General features: G+C 43.0%; 1 protein-coding gene across 2 annotated transcripts in view; it reads right to left on the reverse strand.

The window, feature by feature from the left end:
• Positions 1-21,235: 21,235 nt before the first annotated feature.
• The window catches only part of NEK10 (NIMA related kinase 10), a 171,146-nt gene continuing 164,437 nt past the window's right edge, over positions 21,236-27,944 (reverse strand). For both annotated transcript variants that reach the window (XM_024107392.3, XM_042840319.2), the window contains one exon: positions 21,236-25,338. In XM_024107392.3, the coding sequence (XP_023963160.1) occupies positions 25,290-25,338 (49 nt within the window). In that variant the 3' untranslated portion in view covers positions 21,236-25,289. The remainder of the gene's footprint in view (positions 25,339-27,944) is intronic.

Consider the following 27,944-nt stretch of genomic DNA (forward strand, 5'->3'; position numbering starts at 1 on the left):
GTCCGCCAGGGATCAGTTCTGGGTCCAGTTCTGTTCAGTATCTTCATCAATGATTTAGATAATAGCAACTTATAAAGTTTGCGGACAATACCAAGCCGGGAGGGGTTGCAAGCGTTGGAGGATAGGATTAAAATTCAAAATTATTTGGATAAAGTGGAGAAATGGTCTGAAGTAAATAGGATGAAATTCAATAAGGACTAATGCAAAGTACTCCACTTAGGAAGGAACAATCAGTTGCACACATACAAAATGGGAAATGACTGTCTAGGAAGGAATACTGCGGAAAGGGATCTGAGGGTCATAGTGGATCACAAGTTAACTATGCGTCAATGGTGTAACACTGTTGCAAAAAAAGCAAACATCATTCTGGGATGTATTAGCAGGAGTGTTGTAAGCAAGACAGGAGAAGTAATTATTCCACTCTACTCTGCGCTGATGATGTCTCACCTGGAATATTGTGTCCAGTTCTGGACACCACATTTCAGGAAAGATGTAGACAAATTGGAGAGAGTCCAGAGAAGAGCAACAAAAAATATTAAAGGTCTAGAAAACATGACCTATGAGGGAAGATTGAAAAAATTGGGTATGTTAGTCTGGAGAAGAGAAGACTGAGAGGGGACATGATAACAGTTTTCAAGCACATAAAATGTTGATATAAGAAGGAGGGAGAAATATTAACCTCTGAGAATAGAACAAGAAGCAATGGGCTTAAATTGCAGGCAGGGCGGTTTAGGTTGGACATTAGGAAAAATTTTCTAGCCATCAGGGTAGTTAAGCTCTGGAATAAATTGCCCAGAGAGGTTGTGGAATCTCTAGCGTTGGAGATTTTTAAGAGCAGGTTAGACAAACACATGTCAGATATGGTCTAGAATACTTGAGTGCAAGGTACTGGACTAGATGACCTCTCGAGGTCCCTTCCAGTCCTACAATTCTATGAATAAGCAGTCAAGTCTTAACTCCTCCAATGTGATCAGAAATTGAAGACATGGCCATAGATCATTGGAAAAATAGTTTCCCCTTGATTTGCAATTAGGTCTCAGCTAGTCCCTCTCCATTGCTAGGTATTAATGATCTTTATTCAGGTAACATAAAGGATGAGAAATATACAATTTTTTAATTAATTTGCTAGGATTATACTCATTTTTATTGATAAAATCATTTATGCCCAAAAGCTCATTCATGCCGAAAATAACACTGATTGATTTCAATGGCAGGAGGATGGGCCTCCTACACGCATAGTGCGCCTCAGAGTGAGAGTTCTAACAATAAATAAGAGGGAAAAATTAATTGCCAAATTCCTCTCAGTCATAAGTTTGGGGAGAGAGAAAAAAAAGGAGAAAAAAACATCACACCTCACTCATACCAGCATATGCACTAGAAGATTCTCTTAGACAAATATATATAGCATGAGGGCCCATCGAGCCAGCCTCAAAATAGGTGAGGGGAAAAATGGAATCAGTATTACACATTAACCCATAACCAAAGGAATGGCTGCATGCATTACAGCTGCCTCCATCCCACTTCTCCCATCAGAATTCATGTTTTCTATCCAGTGCTGCTCTTTTCAGCAACAGTCACTAAGAACATGTGGTGGCAAGATATAGAGCAAAAGTTTAGATATCCACAAACTAATGAAGAGTCAGAATGTAAAGCAGAAAATCATTCAGCACACGTCAACCCCTTTTATTATTAACAGAGGTAGAGACCTCCTAAGGCTTCCTGAAACTATAAAGGGGAACGAGGGAGGGAACAGCCAGGGGCTCAGTGCAGTCAGAGAAGGAACAGGAACACCTGCTGGGGAGGCTGTGGGAAGGATGTAAGTTCAAAAGATTTGAGAAACTTCTCAGTGCATCTCAATAGATTTGAAGAATGACCCCATTGCCAGTAACTGTCTTCTTGGGATCTCTCATGTGAACTGTCTTTATAAATGTGAATATCATCAGAATATCAAAGCAAAGATAGCCACCCCCTAAAATGACTTAATTATCTTTCTTGCAGCTCATCTTATCCAATAATTTGACTTTTCACGTCCTGAAATTTTGAAAAGGAATTAAATGGGATGCACTGTTGTTATTATTTAATAGTTCTATTGGTATTTCCAATGTCAAGTTCTTTTTTTCTTTTCAGCTTCTCAAGCGGTTTATCATGCGCAAAGGTTGATCCATTTGTAATCTCTCCTCTCAACGTGCAACAGGAAGTACGTCCCTTTTCTTCTGGATAAAGAAATTTGAGTCAGTGGCCAGAATGATGTTCACTTTCACTGTCATTTGAGACAGCTATTACTATTTGCCTTTCCAGTACTGTAACCTATCTCTCTTTTGGTAAGGAGCTGGAACACAACAACGCAAAGGCAATGTCTTCACTACAAAAAATAGGTGAGCTCTGCACCGCAAGTGGACCTCGACTAGCTACAGCAAGGTAAAAACTACAATGCCGTGTCTCCACTAGGATTGTGAACTGTGTAAGCTATCTCAGTGTGAAAACAACCTCTTTTACCTTCAGAGCATTGGTTGGGTTGATTTCTACGCTTACAGCAGAATAGGGTGACCAGATGTCCTGAGTTTATAGGGACCGTCCCGATTTTTGGGTCTTTTTCTTATATCGGTTCCTATTACCCCCCACCCCCGTCCTGATTTTTCACACTTGCTGTCTGGTCACCCTACAGCAGAATTTAAATCCCTTAAATCAGGGGTTCTCAAACGTCATTGCACTGAGACCTCCTTCTGATAACAAAAATTACTACATGACCCCAGGAGGGGGGGCCGAAGCCTGAGCCCCTCTGCTCCGGGCGGGGGGGCCAAAGCTGAAGCCCAAGGGCTTCAGCAGAAGGCAGGGGGCCTGTAACCTGAGCCCGGCCACCCAGGGCTGAAGCCCTCAGGCTTTGGCTTCAGCCCCAGGCGGTGGGGCTCGGGCTTCAGCCCTGGGCCACAGCAAGCCTAGGCCAGCCCTGGAGGTCCCATTAAAATGGGGTCATGACCCACTATGGGGTCCCGACCCACAGTTTGAGAACTGCTGCCTTAAATCATTAACATTAGCAAATCACTGTCAAACTTGTACTATTTCCAATAAGGGGAACAAACTGGAATTTCCAAGGTCGTTATCATACTAGGTTCAGCTGCAGCTTGAGGAGTCCAAGCAATTTAAAAACAACCCTTTTTCAAATTTTCCTTCGGTGTCTAATGTGTATTTCAGGTAACTATAGCCAACACTGTCTTCTAATTCCCTACTGGAGTTAATCTCACATAAAAAGCAACAGAGGGTCCTGTGGCACCTTTGAGACTAACAGAGGTACTGGGAGCATAAGCTTTCGTGGGTAAGAACCTCACTTCTTCAGATGCAAGTCTCACATAGGACACCAACAGAGGCTAATCTTGAAAAAAGTTATGAAGTCTAAACCAAATAATTGATGTTATTCCCCAGAACTCTTTTCTCCTTTTTTCCCAGGGATGCTGGCAGAGAAAGTACCACCTCTATGGACTTCCTGGTGCAGGAGAAAGGCCTATGAGCTGGTTATAGCTGGAGGGAACAGAAGGGCCAAGTGGGGATGATCAGGAGCAGCTCAAGGTGGTAGAAAGAGGAGGCACTCATGTACTCCATGCATTCTCCTGCTAACAGATCTCTGGTTCTCCAGCAGAGAGTCCTATTTTGCCCATGATAGGAGGTGCACTGCTGTGGGCTTCTCCTCATGCAGCTCCTTGGATTATTTTTAAGGCAGGCACTATTTCTGCACAGTTTTTGTGTGCAAACACTTGCAAATCCCTTTTGTATCACTTTCAAATCAAATATTTAGCTTCAGCGCATCAGTGGAATTTCTGCCCGGGATACAGCACATGCACAGCATAGTGATGTTCTCTTTGTGATTCACAGCCAGTAGTACGTATCCTGGCTGACAGGGCTGCACTCTGATAGGCAGCCATGATTTCTTTAGGTACTGTAAATAGAGGGGCTTTGTGAGATGTCAGGTGTCTTCCTAGAAAGTAGAGAGTGAAGCCAGAAGCAAAGATCAAAGGGAATACAAAGAAGAATGTCTATCAAGAGTAGAACTAATACTCTGATTTTCTGCCCCTGTCCAGTGCTGAAGACTTTCGTGTTATAGTGTCGGTAAAATGAAAGCTGCCTAGGCAGTGTACTGAAATCTAATTACCATCGTTGGCCTCTAGAAGGCTGAGTGTTTCATGTCTCTAGAGCTACGCAAAAGTTTGGATCAAAAAGCTATGGCCAGCTGTCTAGTATAATGTAAACAGTGTGAAACAGGCTCACCCTGTGTCACTGTAAAAGGGCGGGGGGAAGGATAAATGGGGCTGTGGCCAGTCGCACCATGTAAGGCTCTGAGCTCAACTCTGTCCTTCACTCCTGAGGTGGGGAGAGACTCCTCCCATTACAGAGGCTGTGGCCTCAGCCCCCGCTCCCCCCCCCCCCCCCCGGGGGAAGGATACACTCATGCCTTTGTTGAGTGGCCCTACCCCAGAGATGTCTGCAGCCTGCTTGCTTTTTCTGAAGCCGAAGGTCACTGCAACGGTCAGATTTGATGAGCTCCAGTGGGAAATGGGAAGAAAAAATGAGGGGAAACCCAAAAGAATCTCATAGAAAAGAAGGGGCAGTTTGGTGACCAGAGACCACATTCAAAAATAGAAATACTCAAGTACACCTCTACCTCGATATAACGCACCTGATATAACACGAATTCGGATATAATGCGATAAAGCAGTGCTCCGGGGGGGCGGGGCTGTGCACTCCGGTGGATCAAAGCAAGTTCAATATAAGTTTCACCTATAACACAGTAAGATTTTTTGGCTCCCGAGGACAGCGTTATATCAGGGTAGAGGTGTATTAGTGCCTGAATTACCTTGTGAATGAAATTCAGCATTCTAGCCATCTGCTGCTAATACTGGCCTAAAGGCTTGGGGCCTTCAGTGCTAAACAAGAACAGGCTAAACACATATTCCTTTAGCACAGGGGTAGGCAACCTATGGCACGTGTGCCAAAGGCGGCACACAAGCTGATTTTCAGTGGCACTCACACTGCCCAGGTCTTGGCCAGCGGTCCTGGGGGCTCTGCATTTTAATTTAATTTTAAATGAAGCTTCCTAAACATTTTAAAAACCTTATTTACTTTACATACAACAATAGTTTAGTTATATATTATAGACTTATACAAAGAGACCATCTAAAAACGTTAAAATGTATTACTGGCACGTGAAACCTGAAATTAGAGTGATTAAATGAAGACTCGGCACACCACTTCTGAAAGGCTGCCGACCCCTGAGTTAGCAGAATGTTAATGGTTATTTCAAAGCTTCTTAACTAGCCTTTCACCTCTCAATTACTCATATAAAATCAGTCTGTTATCAGTAGTGACTGGCATTTATCACCTGAAAAGTCTTAGGGGGCTTATTGTATGTGAAGTGTGTTTTGTGGTTTCAGTCCTATCCCCAATTCATAGATGTCAGCACCACAACTCACACTTAACCAGCCCCCATACTGGCAATCTCAACAGAGAGCTCGAGGACAGGAGGTACATGGAATTGTACTTGTATGGAAGATTAAATTACTATAGTGTCTCCTGACTGTGAGTAGTTTCTCTTGGACGGGGTTTGGGCCCATTGGCCAGACAAGCAAGGTAACATTTCAGTCTCACTCTCGTTGATCCAGAATCTTTCACCAGCACAACATTTGTTCTTTTGTTAGTGCATGTTTTCTGCTACTATTGGAGTTGGGCTCGTGGCCTGTGCAGGCAATTCTTCACAGGGCTGGGGAAAGGAGGCGAGACTTGCTTAGCAAAAATCATCTCAGGACAGAAGTCTAGAAACAATGGGATTTCTAGACAGTGATAAAGATGGAAAAAGAAGAAACCAATGAGCATCCCCTTCTGATTTGCAGTAAGCCCAGGCCCACGCAGCAAAGGTCACCGCTGGACATCAAACACCACGGAGCTGAAGGACGTTCAGCTCTGGGTACTTGATTTGGACTAGCGTAGTTATAAGTCAGCCTGGAAATAGAACATTTTTCTGTATAAAGAGAAGATAAACAGTGAGACTGAGCTGTCCTCTTGCCTCTACAGTGGCTTCTCTCAACCAGCTTTGACAGGTTTTTTTCATAGGTTCCAAGGCCAGAAGGGACCATTGTGGTCATCCAGTGACTGGGTCGAGAGGTGAACTTCTTGCTACTACCCATGCTGCACTTCTTCTGTGGATAGGAGTCATCTGTATCCAAGCCTGTCAATACAGCACATTTTGCAGCCAGTACCACTTAACAATGGTATTCCTGTAGTAATTGTCCTTTTGGTCATGTTGTAATATCCTTAATTGAATGAGACAGATGATGTCAGTTGCGGTATAAGAGAACTGAGTGAGGGGCCTCTGCATTCTTGGCTCAGCTTTTGGCAGACATATTGTTTGCAGAACACAATTTCTTTAATGTTCAAATGGTGTTCTCTTAATGCGCTTTGCCTTCAGTACATTGGATGTAATTTACAAGCTGTCAAACTGCAAAGCCTGTTTTTGACTCTTACTATAATATTACTGGACTATTAATGCCTGTTAGCCCTTGAAATCTAATAAAACTCATTTTCAATTCATTCTTTGGAATGTCTATGTCTCTGGCTAATGGCTATTTAAAATAGAAAGTCTTATCCCAATAAAGGTATAACTGTGGATGCAGTTACTCTGTCTGGAGGCCAAATGGAGCCACAAAAATCCAAATGGGTAAGACAAAATTAGTTCAGTTGTGCCTGAGATTCTGGGCTAGTAACTGATAGGAATTTTTATAAAGCCCAGACTTTGTAAAAGGCCTCATGCTGTGATTTAAAAGATGCTGCTTCAGTTCTGCTTAGGAAAAAAAATTGCTAGCATTTTGCAAAAAATCAGATTGGGGCTTACTATTTATATCTAGCAGGACTAGCTCAAAACAGCCATATGTGGCTTGTATTCAGCATTAAGTAATGCATATGGCTGCTCATATCTTAACAAGCAAGTTCTGATAGAGGGCTATATACTCATCCCATGTCACAAAGTTAGGAGACTCACATTTTAGCAAGCTGATCATTGGTGAGTGTGTGTGGTGGTGGGGTTCTCTTAAACAGACTGTGCCTGTTTGGAACACTGAGCTGGCTCTCTAGGTTGCCTATGATCAAACATCGGTATTCCCTCAAGTAGCAACATATTTACTGAAGATAAAAAAACAAACCAACCAATCTTTAGAAAGCAGAAAACAAAGGAAGAGTTTGACCGGCTACCTGAGAAAAAGCTGAACAGAAAGGAATGGGGTTACTAACAGATGGAGGGGGCAGCATCTAGCCAAAGTTGGGAGTTCCTGCAGTTCTACAAGGAGAGGTCATCCTGCAGGGATGATGAGCACCATCCTTAGGGTCAAGTAAAACAAGTGGCTTTTGGGGGGCACCAGAATTGAAAAGGACAGTGCTGATGTAAATTCTCCACTCTCTGATGCCAAGTATAGAGATCATAGGTGCCCACCCCATAGGTGCCCTGGACTCAAGCACCCATGGAAAAAAGATAGTGGGTGCTCAGCACCCATCGGCCACAGCTGTTTGGCAACCCCGCTGAACAGCTGATCTGTGGCACCACCAAACAGCTATTTGGCAGCCAGAGGAGGACGGAGAGCAGTGAGCAGCGGGTGGTTGGAGGCTAGGGTGGGAAGATGCAGAGAGGGGGTAGGGCCTCGGGAGAGGGGACAGAGCAGGGCGGGAAGAGGCAAAGCGAGGGCGGGGCCTTGGGGAGGGGGCGGAGCAGGGCAGAAAGAGGCAGAGCGAAGGTGGGGACTCAGGGCAAGAAAGTGGAGTGGAGCGGGCCTTGGGGCGGAGGAGGGGGAAGCACCGGGGAAAAATAAGTCTGCACCTATGATCAAATAATGGAGAATGCAGCAATAAGAGAAACATGCCCAGTAATAGAGCATCTTGTTTTCTGCTCAAGTCATATGATTAAGAAGGAAAAGTGGTATAAAAACCTGCACCCTGTCTACATGACCATGTCCACCCTTGGCAGCACTGCTGGAGCAACACCAGTGCTGAAAAATATTTACAAATGTTCCTAGCACAGGCAAAGCTCTAAAAAGGAAAAATAGGGTTTTTTCAAGAAAAAAGAGGCCATTAGGGCACTCTAGAAAGAAATTACATAAATATAGTGGGCAGATACTCTTACCTTGATACTTGCAATATTTTTTGTACTTCCCTGTACTTACTGCAAATGGATATGGTTGTCTAAGAGAACTGGCAGGCTTTCAAGTATGCTCAGTGTATTAGCAGTTTTTATGCAGGTCACTCATCTGACACACTGAAATAGTATCAATCTCCAGTACATCTATTTCAGGATTATTCTTGAAGAATGGTATACAAATTTAAGGTTAGCCACACTGTAGATATGTTCAACCAGATCTCGTCACTGAGTTCTTTTACTTTAACATGTGTCTTCATTCTTAAAGTCCTCTGTTGATTTGGAATGTCATCGTTTGCTGGCTCTTTTTCTTTCTACCCTATGTATTTATACAAAGAATTTGCTGGAATGCAACAAGCTGAAGAATTGGGCAAACAAGCACAAATGTTAAAAAACAATGCACCCTAGAGCCTAACTCAACATCACAAACATGTATTTATAACATGAACATATATATTACATCCTTGTAAATGTCAAAGTAACATTTTCCCCCACCAGTTTTGGATGATTAATAATGTATGTTATCAGACATCTAGCAATACTATTTAGAAAGATTTTAGATTGTTAAAATAAGCAGTGCACAATAGTTAATGTTTTCACAACTAAAACACACCTTCTAAATAGCCCTAAAGTTATCATGCATGGATTGCTGCTGTTCATTCACTTCTGTTATGCATAGATATATTTTGTGATTAGAACCTGGATACTTGATTGTCCACAGCAGTAATTAGAAAGGAGGCATTACAGACAAAAACTTATGCTGGACATTTCCCTCCCCTCAATCTTTGTACATTTTTGTCTTACTTGGTAGTGCCAGCACTGGAACGCATGTGACTCAACAGTGCCAATCATTGATCTTTGATTATTAGCAGGTAAATATGCCCAATGGTCTGTGATGGGATGTTAGATGGGGTGGGATCTGAGTTACAGCAGAGAATTCTTTCCTGGGTGCTGGCTGGTGAGTCTTGCCCACATGCTCAGGGTTTAACTGATCGCTATATTTGGGGTCGGGAAGGAATTTTCCTCCAGGGCAGATTGGCAGAGGTCCTTGGGGTTTTTCGCCTTCCTCTGCAGTGTGGGGCACGGGTCACTTGCTGGAGGATTCTCTGCACCTTGAAGTCTTTAAACCATGATTTGAGGACTCCAATAGCTTAGACATAGGTTAGGGGTTTGTTACAGGAGTGGGTGGGTGGGTGAGATTCTGTGGCCTGCGCTGTGCAGGAGGTCAGACTAGATGATCATAATGGTCCCTTCTGACCTTAAAGTCTATGAGTCTATGACCAGGAAAGATGATAAACCATAACATTGTTTCATTACATTTCTTCTTTCTGGCTGTGATTTTTAAAAGAAGTGAGTAACTGTGGTGCATGTGATGAGAACTGGAAGGCATAAAGTGAGTGAGTCAAATTCTTGGAAACTATTTCCTACAACATCTCCAGAAACACATTGAAAAGCTCCATTTCTGAAATAATGAAGAGTGCACTTGTGCCTTTTACAAGAGCAGGCAGTGACTGTCCCTTCTTGGGGAGGAGGAACGATGCAGTGGATGAAGCACAGAACTAGGAATTGGGCGACCTGGATTCTATGCCTTTGTCTACAACAAACTTGTGATGTTGAGCAAGTTACTAGAGATTCTGATACCTTTACTTATGGTAGGTATTGCCTTTCGCTACAGATATTGTCCTTGACATCATGAACGTAGGGTATCATGAGTAAGGCTATCAAAATACAGCCCTTAGTCTTTCTGAGTATCTTCAGCATCTGTAAGATCGGCGTATACGATTTACCTTTCAGAGGTGTTGTGAGGTTTAGTTCATTAAAGCTCTTGAGATCATCAGATGTAAGGCCTTCCTGAAGCACAAATTATGATGTTCTCCAGCATGTCACAAGTGAAAGATGGTTGCTTCTCTAACCTAAACCTAACAAAGTATTGTGAAGCCCTCAGATGTCAGAATGAAACATGAATTCACGACATTTAGAATGATCCCTAGCATTTTTCCCTTTCCCTTTCACCTGTCTGAGCCCAATGATACACACAGTAATAATTCTGAGCTCCTGTCACAATTGAAAGAATTTTTTCTTCCAGAAAATTTGTCCAAACTTGCAAGCAGAATATTAAATAGCTTAACAAACCCATGGGCCTGTGAGCAGCACAAGAATAAAGCAAAGACCCAGGGTGTTAGTTTCTCCCACAAGGAATATTTGAGCTTTAATATTTTCCTCAGTAATGAACTCAGCATGTACAGAACAATTATTGCCAAACCATTAACACATTTGAGTCATGACAAAATTTATCATTTGCTTAACAAAAAATCATATCAGATACAGTGATGTTTCGAGAAATGCATTTCAAAACAGCCCATGTTTTTTTTCTTATGGGCAGGCCAGATGATGATAAAATCTATTTCAGGCTGTACATCAAGGATTTATTTTTGTTGGAATGTTTACTTCTATCATTTGCCTGTCTCCCAAGCAGTAAACAGTGGCAGGGCCGGATTAACTTTTTGTGGGCCCGGCGCCACACATATTTGTGGGCCCCCATGGGGCAAGGTGCAGCGGGGCAGGATGGTTAGTCTCCAGAGTGAAGGGTGGGCTGGGGGCAATGAGGCACAGTGCGGCGGGAGCAGCCCTGCTACACACAGCCCAGCAGGAGGGCGCTGTTTACAAACCTGCAGCTGCCAGACGCACACTGGCCTGCCCAGCCCTGTGCTGCCAGCATGCCCCTTCCCCTTGCAGGTGGGCCCACATCACACTGCCCCCCTGCCCAGTGTCCCACCCTCATGCCCAGTGCACCCTCACCAAGAGACCTCCACCACAGATCTTTATGCCCAGCCCTCACCCCTCCCAGAGATCTCCCGCACTGGCCTCTCACCACAACTGCACAGCATCCTGCACACCACACTGCTCGCCCAGCACCCTCCCGCCCATAGACCTCCCCACTGCCCACCACCTTCCTCATAGTCCCACCACCACAGCTGCACAGCACCCCATATTCCTGAGGAGATTCTGAACCAAAAAAAAAAAAAAAAAAAATTATGCGCACAGTATTTAAAAATTCTGCAAATTTTGTCAATAAATAAATGTGGAGGCTCCAACATGGCAGTGGGGAGCATAGGCCACTGGTTGCATGGAGATGGGATATCATCCTGCAGCCTTCCCCAACCCCACCCCAGGACAGGGACTCAGCAGTGAGGCTGCACCCAACACTGACACAGTGCAAGGCCCAGGCCTGCCCCAAGAAACACCCTGGGCCCTGCCCCCCCGTGCCAGGCGCACCAGGTGTGGGTGAGCAGGCTTAGCCCGGCAGCAGGATCCAAGTGCAGAGTGACTTTGTGTGGGGGTAAGAGAGTTCTCTGTGGAGCAATCTGGATGTGGGTGGCTCAGTGGGAGATCTGGATGCACAGAAGCTCATTGTGGGGTTCCAGGTGCAGGGGCAATGGGTCTCTGCAGGGGAATCCAGGTGAAGGTGTTTGGGGCTCAGCGGGGGGGGTCTAGGTGCAGGGGAGGTGGAGTTCATTTGGATGGGGGTCCAGGTGCAGGTGGTTGGGGCTCAGTGGGGAGGGTGGCGGGGGGGGCTTATCAAGGTAATACAGATGCAGGGGAGGTGGAGCTTGTAAGGGTGAGGGTTCGATGGGCCCGCTTAACAGGGGAGCCCCAGCTTCTACCATGGGGATGCCACATGCTGGGCTCCAGCTTTCCCACTGCCCCCACCTCCCCCATCCCCTTCTCTTCCCCATCCCATGCCCCTTCCCAACTGCCCCATCTCCTCCCCACCCCACCCCTTCATCCCCACTGTCTCTTTCCCCTAGCCCCTGCTTCCCCCACCCGCTTCTCTTCCCCATCCCATACCCCTTCCCCACCACTCCATCTCCTCCCCAGGTTTGGTGGACAGGGGGGAAACCACCACCCAGCACCCAGCAGCGGAGCAAAGCAGGTTAGGGCCCGGTCGCTCCACTTCCTGCTGCCCGGTGATTGCAGGGTGGGCCTGACCCCGCACTCACAGGGTGGCGGGAAGTGGACTGACCCAGACCCAGCCCACTTCACTCTGCTTCCCTGGCTCCCGGACTTTGGGGGAAGGGAAACTGCACCCAAGCACTCAGTGGCGGCGCGGAGCGGGCTGGGACCAGGTCATTCCACTTCCTGCCGCCCGGTGAGTGCAGGGCGGGCCTGACCCCTGCTGCAGTCCCCTGGGATGTGTAGCTCAGGGGAGGGTGCTTGGGGGGGGAAGGGGTGGAGTGGGAGCGGGGCTGGGGTGGAGCGGGGGGGGGAAGAGGCAGGACGGGGCAGAGCAGGGGCGGGGGCTTTGGGGAAGAGGCGGGGCAGGGGCAGAGCAGGGGCAGCTTTCCTGGCCGGCTCAGCCAGCCGGAGGATCAGGCTGGCTGGGGCCCCTTCTGATTGTGGGCCTGGTGCCATGGTAAACTCAGTACTGAACAGTGGTGGACATTCATGGTGTGCAACGTTGACAAGTAAGAACTCGACTGGGTACAGTAAATCTCACAGAGATTTCTAAAGATGAGGTACCACTCTTCCTTCAATCAAAGTGCAAGGCTGCTGAGATCTCATTGAGGACCTGGGATGATTCCCAAAGTGGAGGAAGAAACTCACTCTCTCCCCTGGGATGTGCAGAATGATACTGCAACTGTGGAGAACTATTTAATCAAAGAAAGCCAGTGGAAACCAGCTGGAGGACATGCATCATCATAAAATGGCAGAAATAAATGAAATACCAGTGCCAAATGGAAGCTAGCTACCATGGTTAGTGCTTGGATACCACTATATTGGGCACAAGATAGGTCGATGAAGATGGTTACTCTCTCAATAAGGAACTCTCCTGTGAGTGCGCCTCGTAAGCAGAAGCTGCAGAAGCCACCAAAGTGACCTGTAAAAGGATCCACCCCTTCCAAATTCCTTCACGCTCCAGCGAGGAAGCAGCAGTTGCAGCAGAGTGAAGGAAGGAAGTTCAGAGCCTGCAGCTTCCCAAAGTACCCAGTGGGAGTCACCCACATCCCCACATCTCCACAAACAGCAGTCAGCACAGACGTGCTGCGGTGTGGTACCTCGGCTTTTACTGTACTTTTCAACAAACCTGTCATAATTCTGCTTTTCCCTGCTAAAACAGTCTGACCAGTGGTCGAATCCCATATGTAGGGATCAGTGAACTTGCCAAAGAAAGGAGAATGAAAACAAGGATCTTTTCTGCTGATTTCTGTTCTCCAAGACAGGTGTCATAGCCTTTTGAGGGTACGGATATGAGACTCATCTCAAAGTTGGTTCTACGATTCAGGAGCACATTGTGTTCCATGGTTTATTAGTCCTCCAGGCCAGGAAATGCCTGTCCCCATATAGACACACTACTAACCATAGACTCTTGGGAAGAGCTCCTTCTAGAGCAGTGGTTCCCAGACTTTAACAACCTGTGAACCCCTTTCACTAAAATGTCAAGTCTTGCAAACCCCCTCCTAAAAATGAATATTTCCAGGTATTTTCTCCTTTACCTGAGTATAAATTATAAAAGCAGTGATCTTGGAAATATAAAATTTGTTTTTATGACATGCTTATTACACTCTATTTACTATTAATTATTATTTATCATTACAGTATTTTTATTACATTATGAAACCAGCAACACTCTTCCAAGATCTCACTTTCGTAGCTTGTATCACTTTGAATAAGCCTGTTATAAGACAAGGCTCCTATGTTTCATCAAGGAGTATCAGATGTAAAACAGCATGAAGGTATTTAAGAAACCAATTCAAAGAGTTCCTCCTACACAAGCATTCAGGTCTTGAGCAGTCCAGGCATGTGGGGATGTATCATCCCTACACTAACCTAATGGAAAGTTCCATGAGGAGGTAAGGGTCACGATGGGACACTTGCCAGGTAAACAAATCATGGCCTTATGTAAGGCCCCCTGGTGGTCTAGGATTATATAAGATGATCATGGCCTTATGTAAGACCCCCTGGTGGTCTAGGATTATATAAAATGAGGTAAACAAATCATGGCCTTATGTAAGGAACGGTTGAACCAATCGGTGTGGGGCTATACATGTGATAAACACATGATTCTCCTTCTTGTCCAATCCGTAGATGTGTTATTATAGCCTAATTGTGTTATGTAATGTAGAGAAAAAACTATAAAAGAAAGCTTGCAATAAACAGAATTCGGATTCAGCCTGCAACCACAGTGGTCGTGTGCTTTATCCGCTCCGCATGGAACCCCACAAATGGTGACCCCGACGTGATTCGGCTTGGACATCAAGGCAGCCAGGACTTTGCCCAGAGTGAGCTAGCAGAGATCATACTAGACACAGCCGCCAGTGGAGCAGAGATCAATGTTCTCAGACAGTAGACCCAACAGGTGTTGTCTCAGAAGCTGAGCAAAGAAAAAGCAGATCCAACCAAAAAAAAGGATCTGAGTGGTCAGACTCTATGTCATCTCTCATGAAGAAACTGGAACAATTGAATTTAGATATTGAAGAGGCTCTCAGTGCTGGCTCTTCTCCTTCCAGCACTCCTTCTACCAAAAAGCGCAAACAGCCGTGCAAACAGAAGGTGGAAACAGGCCTTCTTCACAAAGATCATCAAAGAAAGGGAATCTGTGGGAATAAGAGGGCAGGCTACCAAGATTTAGATGGTTTGCCAAGCTCAGTGTCAACTGGAGCACGACCAAAAACTGAACATGGTTTGAGAAAAGGCGGAGGTGGCAGCCGCGGCAGGAGGTACCGGAGGATACCGGCTCCTGGTCGTCCGAGAGAGACGTTCGTGAGCTCACAGCCGACTGAAGCGTTCGGTGAGAAAAGGCGGAGGTGGTAGCCGCGGCAGGAGGTACCGGAGGATACCGGCTCCTGGTCGTCCGAGAGAGACATTCGTGAGTTCACAGCCGACTGAAGCGTTCGGTGAGAAAAGGCGGAGGTGGCAGCCGCGGCAGGAGGTACCGGAGGATACCGGCTCCTGGTCGTCCGAGAGAGACGTTCGTGAGCTCACAGGTGAGCGGCTGCATTTAATAAAATGGGCTCTGATTTGTCTGCAGAGGAGGAGATGGTGCATGATTTTTTATTACGCATCGCTAAAAAGCGGGGAGAGAAGCTTCCCTCTGACGCGTTGTCCCGTTTGTTGAAATGGGGGCAGAAACGCGGAAATGTACAAACAGGGCCTTCAGCTACAGGATGTGCTAAATCAGTTGTCCCATTTGGCCGGTGAGAGCGATCCCCCGCAGTCCCACACATTGCGAGCTCTGAACCAGCCCGGCTTTCCTGTCACCAATGATGTTTGTACCCCAAAGTTCCGGGCGGAGTTCCCGGGGCAGGGTGAGCAGTTGCAAAATAGGTTAAAAAGAATGGCGGAGCCAGGCTTATCTAACTTTGAAAGGACATATAGAAAAAAACCACCGGAAAAGATCCCTCCGGCAGTTGATATTGCTACCCGAACACCATGCCGCCACACAGAAGCCAAACAACGGCCCCGCAACACCGGACCTGCACTTGTTGTTTGTCACAGCCTAAACACCTAATAATGCTGTACTTCTATTTGTTCGGACTCCTTATTATAGGAGCAGGGGTCTTTGTATGTCCAAACTCTGTACCTTTTGTTAACCCACAACAAAATGTTTGGGTCACCTGGGCAAACCAGACTGGCCAAGAAGCCCTTTTTGCTTGTCCCTGGCCACCCCATCGGATCCCTTTAAAACATGTCTTATTGGCTATCCTTATTTACACCCCAATGGTTTTCGTGGGCATTTACGTAATATTACGTTTCTTAAAAAGTTCCTTATTTAAGAAAAAGGGGGGAGGTGTGGGGATGTATCATCCCTACACTAACCTAATGGAAAGTTCCATGAGGAGGTAAGGGTCACGATGGGACACTTGCCAGGTAAACAAATCATGGCCTTATGTAAGCCCCCCTGGTGGTCTAGGATTATATAAGATGATCATGGCCTTATGTAAGACCCCCTGGTGGTCTAGGATTATATAAGATGATCATGGCCTTATGTAAGGCCCCCTGGTGGTCTAGGATTATATAAGATGAGGTAAACAAATCATGGCCTTATGTAAGGAACGGTTGAACCAATCAGTGTGGGGCTATACATGTGATAAACACATGATTCTCCTTCTTGTCCAATCCGTAGATGTGTTATTATAGCCTAATTGTGTTATGTAATGTAGAGAAAAAACTATAAAAGAAAGCTTGCAATAAACAGAATTCGGATTCAGCCTGCAACCACAGTGGTCGTGTGCTTTATCTGCTCCGCATGGAACCCCACACAGGCAAACAACTTGTTCTTCATAATAATTTTTAAAACAATACTAGCTGCCTATTTAATTTTAAAAACAGCAAAAAATATCCACCTCCCTTTTCATTTCTTATAAGGAGTCTTGAAGTTTAAATCTCCTCAGTGTGATAGATATGCTTACTTTGATCTGCTTAGCTCTTGGAAGTCCAAGGGCTCTGGGCTTCTGGCCCCATGCTGCCCAGGGTCCCTAGGGACAGCTCTGTCCGCCATTAGGGAATATTTTCCCGAGAACCCCCTGTAACATTTCGTGAACCCCCAGGGTTCATAAACCCCAGTTTGGGAACCACTGTTCTAGAGGAAGTTAGTGGGCAGCACACCAGATACAAGGCTGTCCCCGACTGTCTAGCTTCCTCATTTGAATAATGAGAGGGGATCTAAACTTTGCACAAGGATCAATGGAAATGTCTGTCTCACAGAGGGAAATGGCAGATAGGAAAACATTTATTTAAGCCTGATATCACAAGGTATCTTTAAAAATTGCTGTCTGTGGCTACTCCCGTACCTCATTTATTTAATTCCTATTCTCTGCAATATAAACCTAATTATAGAGATGATCAATTCAGCCAGGTGTAAATTAAAAATAACAGATTGCACTGTGAAGTTTTAGGAATGTCCCCAATGCGTGTCATGGTGCCACTGACATTACCTGTGGATTTCAATTGGTTCAGTTTGTTTTTTTTAAATTATTAGTTTTCTTGTTGTGACCCTCACCATCTCCTATTGAGAACAGTAAAGTACAGAAAGCCTTGAATAATTCAGTTTCAATTAGGGCTGTTGATTAATCGCAGTTAACTCACGTGATTAGCTCAAAAAAATTAATAATAATTAAAAAATTAATTCTCCTTTCATTGGCAGCTTTAATCGCACTGTTAAACAATAGAATACCAATTGAAATTTATTAAATATTTTTGATTTTTTCAAATTTTCAAATATATTGATTTCAATTACAATACAGAAGACAAAGTGTACAGTGCTTATTTTATATTATTATTTTATTACAATTATTTGCACTGTAAAATGATAAAAAAAATAGTATTTTTCAATTCACCTCAGACAAGTACTGTAGTGCAATCTCTTTGTCATGAAAGTGAAGCTTACAAATGTAGATTTTTTTTGTTACATAACTGCACTAAAAACAAAACAATGTAAAACTTCAGAGCCTATACGTCCACTCAGTCCTACTTCTTGTTCAGCCAATCACTCAGACAAACAAATTTGTTTACATTTACAGGAGATAATGTTGCCCACTTCTTATTTACAGTGTCACCTGAAAGTGAGAACAGGCGTTTGCAAGGCAATTTTGTAACCAGCATTGCAAGGTATTTACGTGCCAGATATGCCCCTTCATGCTTCGGTCACCATTCCAGAGGACATGCTTCCATGCTGATGACGCTTGTTAAAAAAACAATGCGTTAATTAAATTTGTGATTGAACTCCTTGGGGAGCATTGTGTTTCTCCTGCTTTGTTTTAGTCGCATTCTGCCATATATTTCATGTTATAGCACTCTCCGATGATGACCCAACTCATGTTCCTTTTAAGAATACCTTCACTTTAGATTTGACAAAATACAAAGAAGGTTTTAATGTGAGATTTCTAAAGAAATCTACAGCACTTGATGCAAGATTTAAGAGTCTGAAGTGCCTTTAAAATCTGAGAAGGACGAGGTGTGTAGCATGCTTTCAGAAGTCTTAAAAGAGCAACACTCTGATGTGGAAACTGCAGAACCTGAACCACCAGTATTATTGTTTAACAGCAAGATTAATTGTGTGACTAATTGTGATTAATATTTTTAATCACTTGACAGTCCTAGTTTTAATTTACTGAAAGCCAATAGTCAAAATGGACTGAAAGATTTTTTTTTTCCTAATTGCTGCTGTCTATTTGGACAAATTGAATGATGGAACCTTCAAGTCAGACTTTGGTATCCAAAATCAACTGCCAGTTCATTCACTTGAAAATAAATAACATTTTAAAGTGATTTCCTATTTTGTCTCTACCTAAATGCATGCTCACTTGAAATTGCCAGTTCTTCCTGGAATCAGGCTAAAATTTCTTACACATCAACAACTTGAATAGGTTTGGGGTTGTAGCGGGGTGGTCACCTGCTCCTGCCCTGAAGGGCTTGAAATCAGCGCTGAAAGAGGGCTGCAGTGGTAAAAGCAGCCCTGGAGAGGGCTGCAGCTCTGAAAGCTGGGCTGATTGGGAAGCAGCCACAGCTGTAGCTGGCTTAATAAGGGCCCAGCTGGCCCTTATAAGAGGGCAGTGGGCCAGGAGCAAACAGTCTCCCTCTAGCTGAGGAGGGAGAGGGACCTAGCTGCCTGAGTGCTAAAGGGTACTGGAGTGGAGCAGGGCTGGGGAAAGGCCAGAGGAGCTGGGGAGCTCCAGGCCAGCAACTCCCCAGGCTGCAGGACCTTGTACAAGGCCCCTGGAGGTACTGGGTTGCAGGGAAAGGCAGCAGGTCAAAACCTCCCTTGCCTATTTGACAGTCGGCAGGGAACCCCTTAACAGCCAGCGGCCTTTATGGCAGCCAGCGGCCATTAGGGAAAACAGACACCTCATGTACACAGCAGCCTGAACTTTTGAACTGTCTTCCCTTCTCTGCCTTGAGGTAGTTGGAACTGGTCCCAAACCGGTTTTCACTGACCAGATAGCAGAAGTGCAGGGTCTGGTAACCACCAATCAAATGTGAACATGACCAAAGCCTGTGCCTGAGTGTGTATAAAAGATCTTTGATTTTTGTATAAGTTAGAGTTTTTGTACTAAGGTGCAAAGCTCTCCTTTCTTCTGCAGAATAAAGCAATCTCTTCCTTATCCCTGTCTGGCTGTTATTGGCTCTCAGCTAGGCGGACCTGATATTTCGATAACACCTATGATGACTGGCTTATACAGACTGCAGTCGGCCCCTGTGAAAGGGGGCTTGATGATGACTGGCAGTAGCCCAGACTGAAACAAGGTGGGGATTAGAGGGTTGGGGGTTTCCCAGAGAAGGGAGAGCCATAGAGACTGGTGGGGGTATTGCCAGGAGGCAGCCCCTGGGTAAAGGGGCACCGGGTCCGGGAGGGACATGGGGGCCACCGGCAGTGGGACACTGGCCTGCAGAGGGCGCTCTGAGGGCTGGAAAGCCAATTCCCTGGGACGACCAGCAGGAGGCGCCGCAGGGGTGAGTCCTCACGCTTACAGGGGTTTTTTGGAGTGCAGTGCTCTAAAAATTGCTCTTGAAATTCAAGAATGATCTTAAATTGGAGGGAAATGCAAGACATATGTTTGTCCAGGTCTCGTTACTTTATTAACAGCATCTTATAACCCCTTGTATTCATTGTCAAATCTCCTAACTGAAAACACAATTGAAATGAGGAGCCAGTGCACTTTTCCAAATTCCTCTTTCAAAAGTTAGTCATAACTGGACTATAAAAGGTAGAAGCACATGCCTTCCATGGGGAAATATAGAAATAAGATCTGTGAGTCCATCTAGTTCAGTATCCTGTCTCCAATAGTGGCCTGTACCAGACTTTTTAGCTTGATCTTTTTCATTATCTAACTGAAGTGGCTGGTCCTGATTTCAGATATATAATGGCAAATTCCTGCATAGTTTACAGGAACAGTTACCACACTCATGTGAACATTATCTTGAAAGATACTGAGTGATGCATATGCTCATATCTGAGATCAAGGTCAAATCCTACATTTGTTTCAGGCTATTGTTTTGCTCAGTTATCACCGTGCAGTCTAATGGGAAAGCTTTTAAAGTAACCATGTATTTTTCACATCCCATGTGTAATTTCTTTCTTTCATTTCTAAACATTTAAGGTTAATTTCTGATCTCTGTTACCCACATGTAAACCCAGAGTAACTCCACTGATTTTGGTGGTGGTCTTCTGGAAATATGCTGGGGTAACTGGAAGCAGATTCCAGCCACTAGTATAAACTGAAAAATATTCTTAAAAATAAACGTGAATTCATTTTCTATTAGTAGTGGACTCAAATAAAAACCAGACCCACGCATGCCTAAAACTTTGTGAAAGTAGTGATCAAAGATCTCAGATTTTCAGCTTCGGTTCATCTCTAACAACAGTTTTGCAATGCAGCATAGGCCAGTGGATAAAACTCTGGACTAGGACTCAGGAGATTTGGATTCTACTTCCAGCTCTGCTGCTGACCTGCTGTGTGATTTTGGGCAACTCACTTCACAGCTGTGTTTTCCTTCCTACCTTTTGTCTTGTCCATTTAGACAGTAAGTTCTCCAGGGCAGGGACTTTTTCTATTTGTTTGTACAATGCCAAGCACAATCGGGCTCTGATCTCAGCTGGGACCACTATGTACTAATATCATACGAATTAATAAAAATAACGGAGATAATGAGAATATTTTTCTTTAAAATGTGCATTGTTGTAGTTAATTGCATCTACATTTACAAATCTAAACACAGAAGCTACAGTATTACAAATGCATGGAAAAACTACAATTTATAATCTTATTGTATGTGTCCATGGTGTACTATTTGCAAGGCCTATAAACCATTTAGACATGGGAAGGATTTGGTTTCAAACATACTTGCAGCTCTCTGAAGGCAATATTGTAGTATACAACCAACTATAGCAATCATACCTACAGAATGTAATTTAACTCTAATGATCGACAGAACTTCTCTATCACAGAATGTTGCCTATGGGACATTTGCAAATTCCAACTCATGAAAAAGACTATAAAAGAATAGATATACTCTGTAACAGCAATTGATTTCAAAGACAAAATATACCTACAGTCAGTAATATGCATATTTACTTTCAACAAATTATTTATTTTTGCTTACAGAGATCTCCCTTTTAAAAAATACATTGCACTAACAATCCAGAAGAAAACAAATTATAACTTGCATGCAATTTTGTAAGAGCAGCCAAGTACAATATAAGATAGCTTTGAAAAAGTGTTTAGTGTTTTTTTTCCTGAAATCTCACAAACAAATGGTTCATGGGAGCAGTGGGACTGCCTTCCTATAGAGTGCACAAGAGGCAAAAAATTCCCACAGAAATTAGGTTAAAAAAAATCACGGACAAATAGTGTACAGCTCAGATCAGTGAACCAGTGATGATCTCTCACCAAAGACACAGACAAGCAATATACCGGCATTTAAAAAATAAAATACAAGGTGTAAGTCAATCAAACAGGATATAGTTGATTCATATTTAACAATGTTGAAAACAAAAAGAATTCTGTGTATGTGTTCAATATTGATGATTCGTGATGACATGGATGGCCCTCGTCATATATAGTCACATAGGGCCAGCATTTGGGAAACGGCGCACAAGCTAGGTGCCCTTGCAAAATGGTTATTTCCCTCACCACAGCATATAACAGGGATTTTATGGTACTGTCTGATCTTAGAATGGGCAACCCTACAGTGGGAAATGTCCAGTTTTTAATGTCGACTGTAAGTAGGACAAGTGCTTAAAGGTTTGGTGAGTGGGGGAAGGGCAGGGAAATTGTATCCTCAACTCTAATCTCCTATATCCAGCATGCTGGAGAGTTCCTGCTGTTTTTGCAGAACACAGGGAGAGTACCAGATCATGCCTGCTGGTTCCCTAGCATGGACTTTTAGCCTAGTGAAGCCATGCTGTACTCATGCATACTGCCAATGCCCCAGCCAGGCTCACTTCCCAACTCTGCATTCCACTGACAACTGTTGCAGAGTCCCCCTACGTCTGCTCTGCACTGCCTGCCACAACCAAGCTCAGTTGAAACACTATCTTCACATGCTTTGGGCCCATTATTGGGCCCACACAATATTTATCCTGTTATTGATAGCGCTACACATTTATTATGGATAAACACAAAGTCACTAACTATAGTCTGCTTTCCAATGAAAACTATGCCATCAACTATCAATAGACACTTAATAATATCACACAAACCCAGCCCAAACACAAATCTCATCGCTTTAATACATGCCTGAAAATAAGGTCCAATCCGTTGTTGATGCAGTGCCCCCTATTTCCATTTACTACAGTCTGACAATTAAATGTTAAAAAACACGTGGGGAGGAAGAACATTGTAAATAGACATTTTTGACTTATACCCACTATATTAGTAAGGATAATTTTATGCTATTTTGAAAAAAAATAATTGTGGAAATGTGTATTCAGTTTGAGTGGGGCCAATATATCAAGAGTTAGTTTAAATGAGGTCTTTTGTGTATGAAACGCACGCAAAAAGTAATTTAAATGTCATACAAATTCTGATTTTCTTGTTACATACAGTACAGGCTTACTTTATAACACCTCGGATATTAACCACACCTTGTTGCCTTCTCCTGTACTAAGAAAGATGTTCACTGTGACTATCAAAGCCACATTAATATTTAACCAGAAGCTGGGCTAACTTTTAGTGATTGCATTGTAAATAATACATCAGCCATTGCTAATTATGATGTATTTGCAAGGCAACTGCTCTAATATTCATATTATTTTGTAAACTGTAACCATTCAGTGGCACTCTTTGGAGGAACAGGTACCTTAGTTGGAGAAGCATTTTGATAGTCTTCTAATTGCAAAACATAACAGGGTTTGGTTTGGTTTTCAAATAATATGTACAGCGGGAGCCATTACCAACTCGACATTCTCCACTTTCCAGTGATTGTGGTATCTGCTATTCTACATATAGGGAGATACCATGCTTACTTCATGTTCCAGAGATGATGTGAATGCTCAGTGTAAACTCGTATTAATTCCAGGTCACCTGTATTTTCAAAAATGTGCATTTACATTTTAAGGAGGTACACATTTCATAGGGCATGACAGATTACACCTTTTAGTTCAGTGGTAACATATAGGGGGACTTATTCTCTGGCTTTAACGTACATGGTATTTGAGGAGTTGTGAGATGAAATTACATCCAGGAAGGTTATAAATCAGGGCAAGGATTGTGTATACAATAAGGTGCAACCAGCAGTGATGGTAACAAGGTTTTAGAGAATTGCACAGCAAGACAGTCAATTTTTAACAGGTGAGAGGGAAACAGATAGGTATGCCTCTCCTTGAAGTAGTAACAGATATATCTAAAAATGGAGTGATATTAGCGATAGCACTTAGGTACTAAGAAAGCAGAAAAACAGTAGACAGTAGATATTAGGGGGATATGCATAGGTGACCATTATGTGCGAAAATATGTTAGAAATCAAAATACAATATCTTTTCTAATCCTATCTTTCTAATGCAGATGTATTATTTTCCATAGGATGACATGTAAGAGCCTTGCTAGCTTTCTAAAGCACCTCCTCAATGGACCTTGGCTGCTATGAGTCTGTCATTATCCAGATGCCAAAATCACGTGTGGTGGCCTTCTGCGCTACATTTCGATTTTCTGGGGGAAATGCTTTATGTTAGATTGGGCTGTCACATGCTTGTTTCCTGGATGGGTCATCACATCATAAGGATAAACCCACGTTCTGCACAACATGCCTCCTTGTGATTTAAACGTGCCCTTTTTGGCTTTGTACTCCTCCCAATCACTCACTCCAATCTCTGAATTTCTATGCATTTTACACCACCTCAAACCTCTCCACTGAAGGTGTGTAGGAAGGGGGTGGATGCCTTCTGTACCCTTAGGTACTGACTTAGGCCCACTGCTGCCAACTTGCACCAGTTTAGAATCTGGGCTAGTGAAATCCCAAATGACAGGGGAAATAATATTCTGTACATTGTTAAGAAATAATATCTAGTTATTTACATATGTTTCAAGCAAACTATAGCAGAAATACTTGGCCAGTGTATACACAGTAAATATGACATACTTATGCATCCAATCAATCACAAGTAATTATATGATAAGCATGAAATAAACAAGTTTCAACAGTCTAAGTATATGTCGCCATACATATTCTGATTTTTACAGTAGTTAGATTAGATACAGTATAATCAGACTGTAGACAATGGCTCTCACACTTAGTCAAAACTCTAAAGATGAAAATAATAGCTTCAGTAATGTTGAATTGCCAGGCTTTGCATCTCTATTTAACATATAATGTACATATAGAGAGAGAGATCCTCAAAGTGCATTAAGTACTACAAATTTGATTAGCAGCAAAGCATTGGTTTCATTTACTTATTTATTTTCTGTTAAACAGTAAATGTGTGTGTATATTACACTGTATACATATGATACATATTTTACATATATGTATCTATACAATATATGCATGTCTATATATATGATATAGATATAGATATATACACACACATAAGCTGTGCAAGTTGTAAATACTGACTATTAATTAGTGCTATACCAGCATTAGAAATTGCTACTATCCAAATGGTTAACTTTAAATATTTTATAGTTGAATTGATTTCTAATTTCTAATTCCGGTGCAGTGAACCTAAAAATATTTTATTTCCTGCCCCATTCCCTTTTTGATTTATTTCTCTTGCTATAAAAGATAGCCTGATTATGAGCCTTAAATATAGTTCCAGCAAACCTGAGTATTCAACAATTCTTTAAAAAAATAAAATAAAAAAATAGAACATATGCATTCATTGTCAGGAATTATGTTTTTCTCCTAATGCACAAACTCTGAAGCATTTTCCCAAATAGTATGTACAGAACTCCCCTGATACAGTGCAAGAAGTTTATGCTGTAAACAGAGCTGCCACAAAAGTATCATACGAAGTTCATCAGTCGTGAGGTCTTTTGAAAGCTGTCTCCCATTTGTTTCAGCATTGGAATCCCTTCCCATCAATATATTTTGAGCAAAGCTTATTATCCCTTTGGTGATAATATTAGCTGAAGTAAGGGCAGTTTGACTTCAGAAAAAAACCCAGTCTGTTCAGATTTGCAGGTTCTCATCTTTTGGTTGGATGGTTCTTTGTTCCCCACGGATAGTAGTGGTACCTACAAAGATAAAGAGGTAGTAAGTGTTTGTTGGCCCTAGGAAATCTTTACAACTCATGTTCACCAACATCAGAATGGCTCTCTGTGCTATCAGCAGGCAAGTTACTATGATAGAAATGTGATATATAAGCAGGGTAAGAAAAGAAAGCTTGGATGCCTTTCTAACTGCTATGTTCTACTCAACCATAAATTACTGGGCTTGATGCAGGAATTAGCGGATGAAATTATATAGTCTGCTATTCAGAGGGCCAGACTAGATGTTTGTAATGAACCCTTCTGGACTTAAAATCTATGGGCTTCACTATACATTGCACAGAAACAGTGTGGTGGTAGGGTCTGAGAGGGAGTCACACCTCTCACACCTCTCTGATTCCCAGCTGCCAAGTCCTGGCATAAGTTAAAGCAGCAAGGGGACAGCGTTAGCTTATGCTGCTGGGATAAAAGGCCCTCAATGATTTCACGGCAGTGGAGAACCAGGCACAGCAAAGTCTTGCTCCTCTACACCCCTCTCTTCTCCCAATAAGCCCCATACATGCCAGGCATAAGAGATAGCATGGGAGATGGTGGAACTGCCTCTGTCAGCTTTATGCTAGTGGAGATTCCCCCATTAAATAATCAAACTAGTCTTGTATTATATTACACTGTCCTGTGGAAACATGCACCAAGGTTTTACTCTCATAAACTGTGCAGTTAGAAAGTAAAACAAGAAATGTTTTTTTTCTTTTTCCTTCACAAACCTCATCACCTTCTGCTTCAAGTGCAAGGAGCGCTTTACCTTGTTTTTTTTAAACACACACACATCAGCATGTACAGTAAAAACACACCTTAAAACAAAGTGCTAACAAAACAAATCACTAAACTGTGCACACAATTTTCCCCCTGTGAAGAGGATGAGTGAGAGAACAAACATGGTGTTAGTCACGCTGCTTAGTGCACTACTGGAAAGTACTCCAATATTACGATAGTGTGGGTGGTATAAGAACCTATCGGGGCGGCCTGTCCATATAGGCGAACTAGGCAGTCGCCTAGGGTGCCAAGTTAAATGTGGCGAGGAAAAAAATCAAATAAAAAAAAATGAAAAAGATGGGAAAAAAATACAAATACAATAACGAAGATGTCATTATTTCAATTCCTGTGCGCATACAGAGGGAATATGAATTATAATTCATTTCTCTACATTTCTGAGAATTTATTAATATGTCAAATATTTTATTTACTGCAAAAATAAATAATATTTTGGCAAAAAAAATTTCAATTTGCGACGTAGGGTCAAGATGACTCACTCCGCAATTTTGATAAGCAATAACTCAGCCACAATGAAACACATCCACCAGTGGCAAGAGCTGCAATGCTAGTGACATCTAACTCAAATATACATCAAGGTCGCACAGCTGGAAATTCAGGCAGAGCAGAGATATCGTGAGTTGATTCATATCAAACGGTCATTTGAACACAGGTCGCAGGTAGATGATTAAGAATCGAGCGTATACTGTGGAAAATTGTGTTTCTTGGTGCCAAAGGATAAAGAATAATGTCTTTCAGCATTATAAATCCAAAATGTGAGTATCTTTAAGCTTTATTAAACCTTAGCGTTATTATCGGGCTGTATAACTATGAACTTTTCTTTGTTATAACTGGTTCACAGGTAATAAATAAGGTCCATAGAAGAAAAGTAACAGCGTTAACGCTTAATAGACTACGAAAGTATGACACACTCCAAGCGGGTAACCGTGAGGAAGGGGATTACTTTCCAAACAACCGGTGTCGGGTTATAATGTCGAAAAAGGTCATTTTGCTTCCATGTAAACGCTGTAACTAACTGTTTTAATAGGTAAGTGAGTGTCTGTTACTAATCATTGAAAGCAGTGAAAAGCAGTGAAAAGACATGTTGGGATGGCTGCAATGTGGTTTAAATCGCCAACCATATGGTGGGTGTGTCAGCCATCCTTAACTCTATAATGCTTGCAGTCGGGAGCACAGTACATAACAATATTCAAATGCCCCATGGCAGAAAGAGGAAAAAGAAAATTCTCTTGCATCTGACTTGCATCTGAAGAAGTGAGGTTCTTACCCACGAAAGCGTATGCTCCCAATATTTCTGTTAATCTTAAAGGTGCCACAGGACCCTCTGTTGCTTTTTAAAGATGATGGAAACTTACTTCAGATGAAGGCAGCTCACAGCATCAGACTGATATGGAAGTGGAGAAAATTTATTCACCTTCAGAGAGACATGCAGAAATGGAAGTAAATGAAGTAGAAGGAAGAAAGGATGAGGAAGTTACAAACAAGTTACAGTATGGGGACCCAGCTTCATGGCCCAGATGTGATGACAGTGCGTGGCAAATTCTCGAGGAACATGGACCCGAACAAGTTCATTAATTTCCCTTCCCTAAGGATGGAAATAAAAGAAAATTCTCTGCTCAGCATTACAAGAGGAAACTCATTAATGGGGAAGAAATTCATCGAAACCGGTTACAATATTCAGTGTCAAAGGACTCTGTGTTTTGCTTTTGTTGCAAGTTGTTTAGAAATCAAGCAATCGGTAAATCACTTACTGAAAATGGTTTGAAGGACTGGAAAAATGTATCTTCAATTCTCTCTTCACA

The sequence above is a fragment of the Chrysemys picta genome, chromosome 2, assembly GCF_011386835.1.
Source record: "Chrysemys picta bellii isolate R12L10 chromosome 2, ASM1138683v2, whole genome shotgun sequence".
Classification (NCBI taxonomy): Eukaryota; Metazoa; Chordata; order Testudines; family Emydidae; genus Chrysemys; species Chrysemys picta.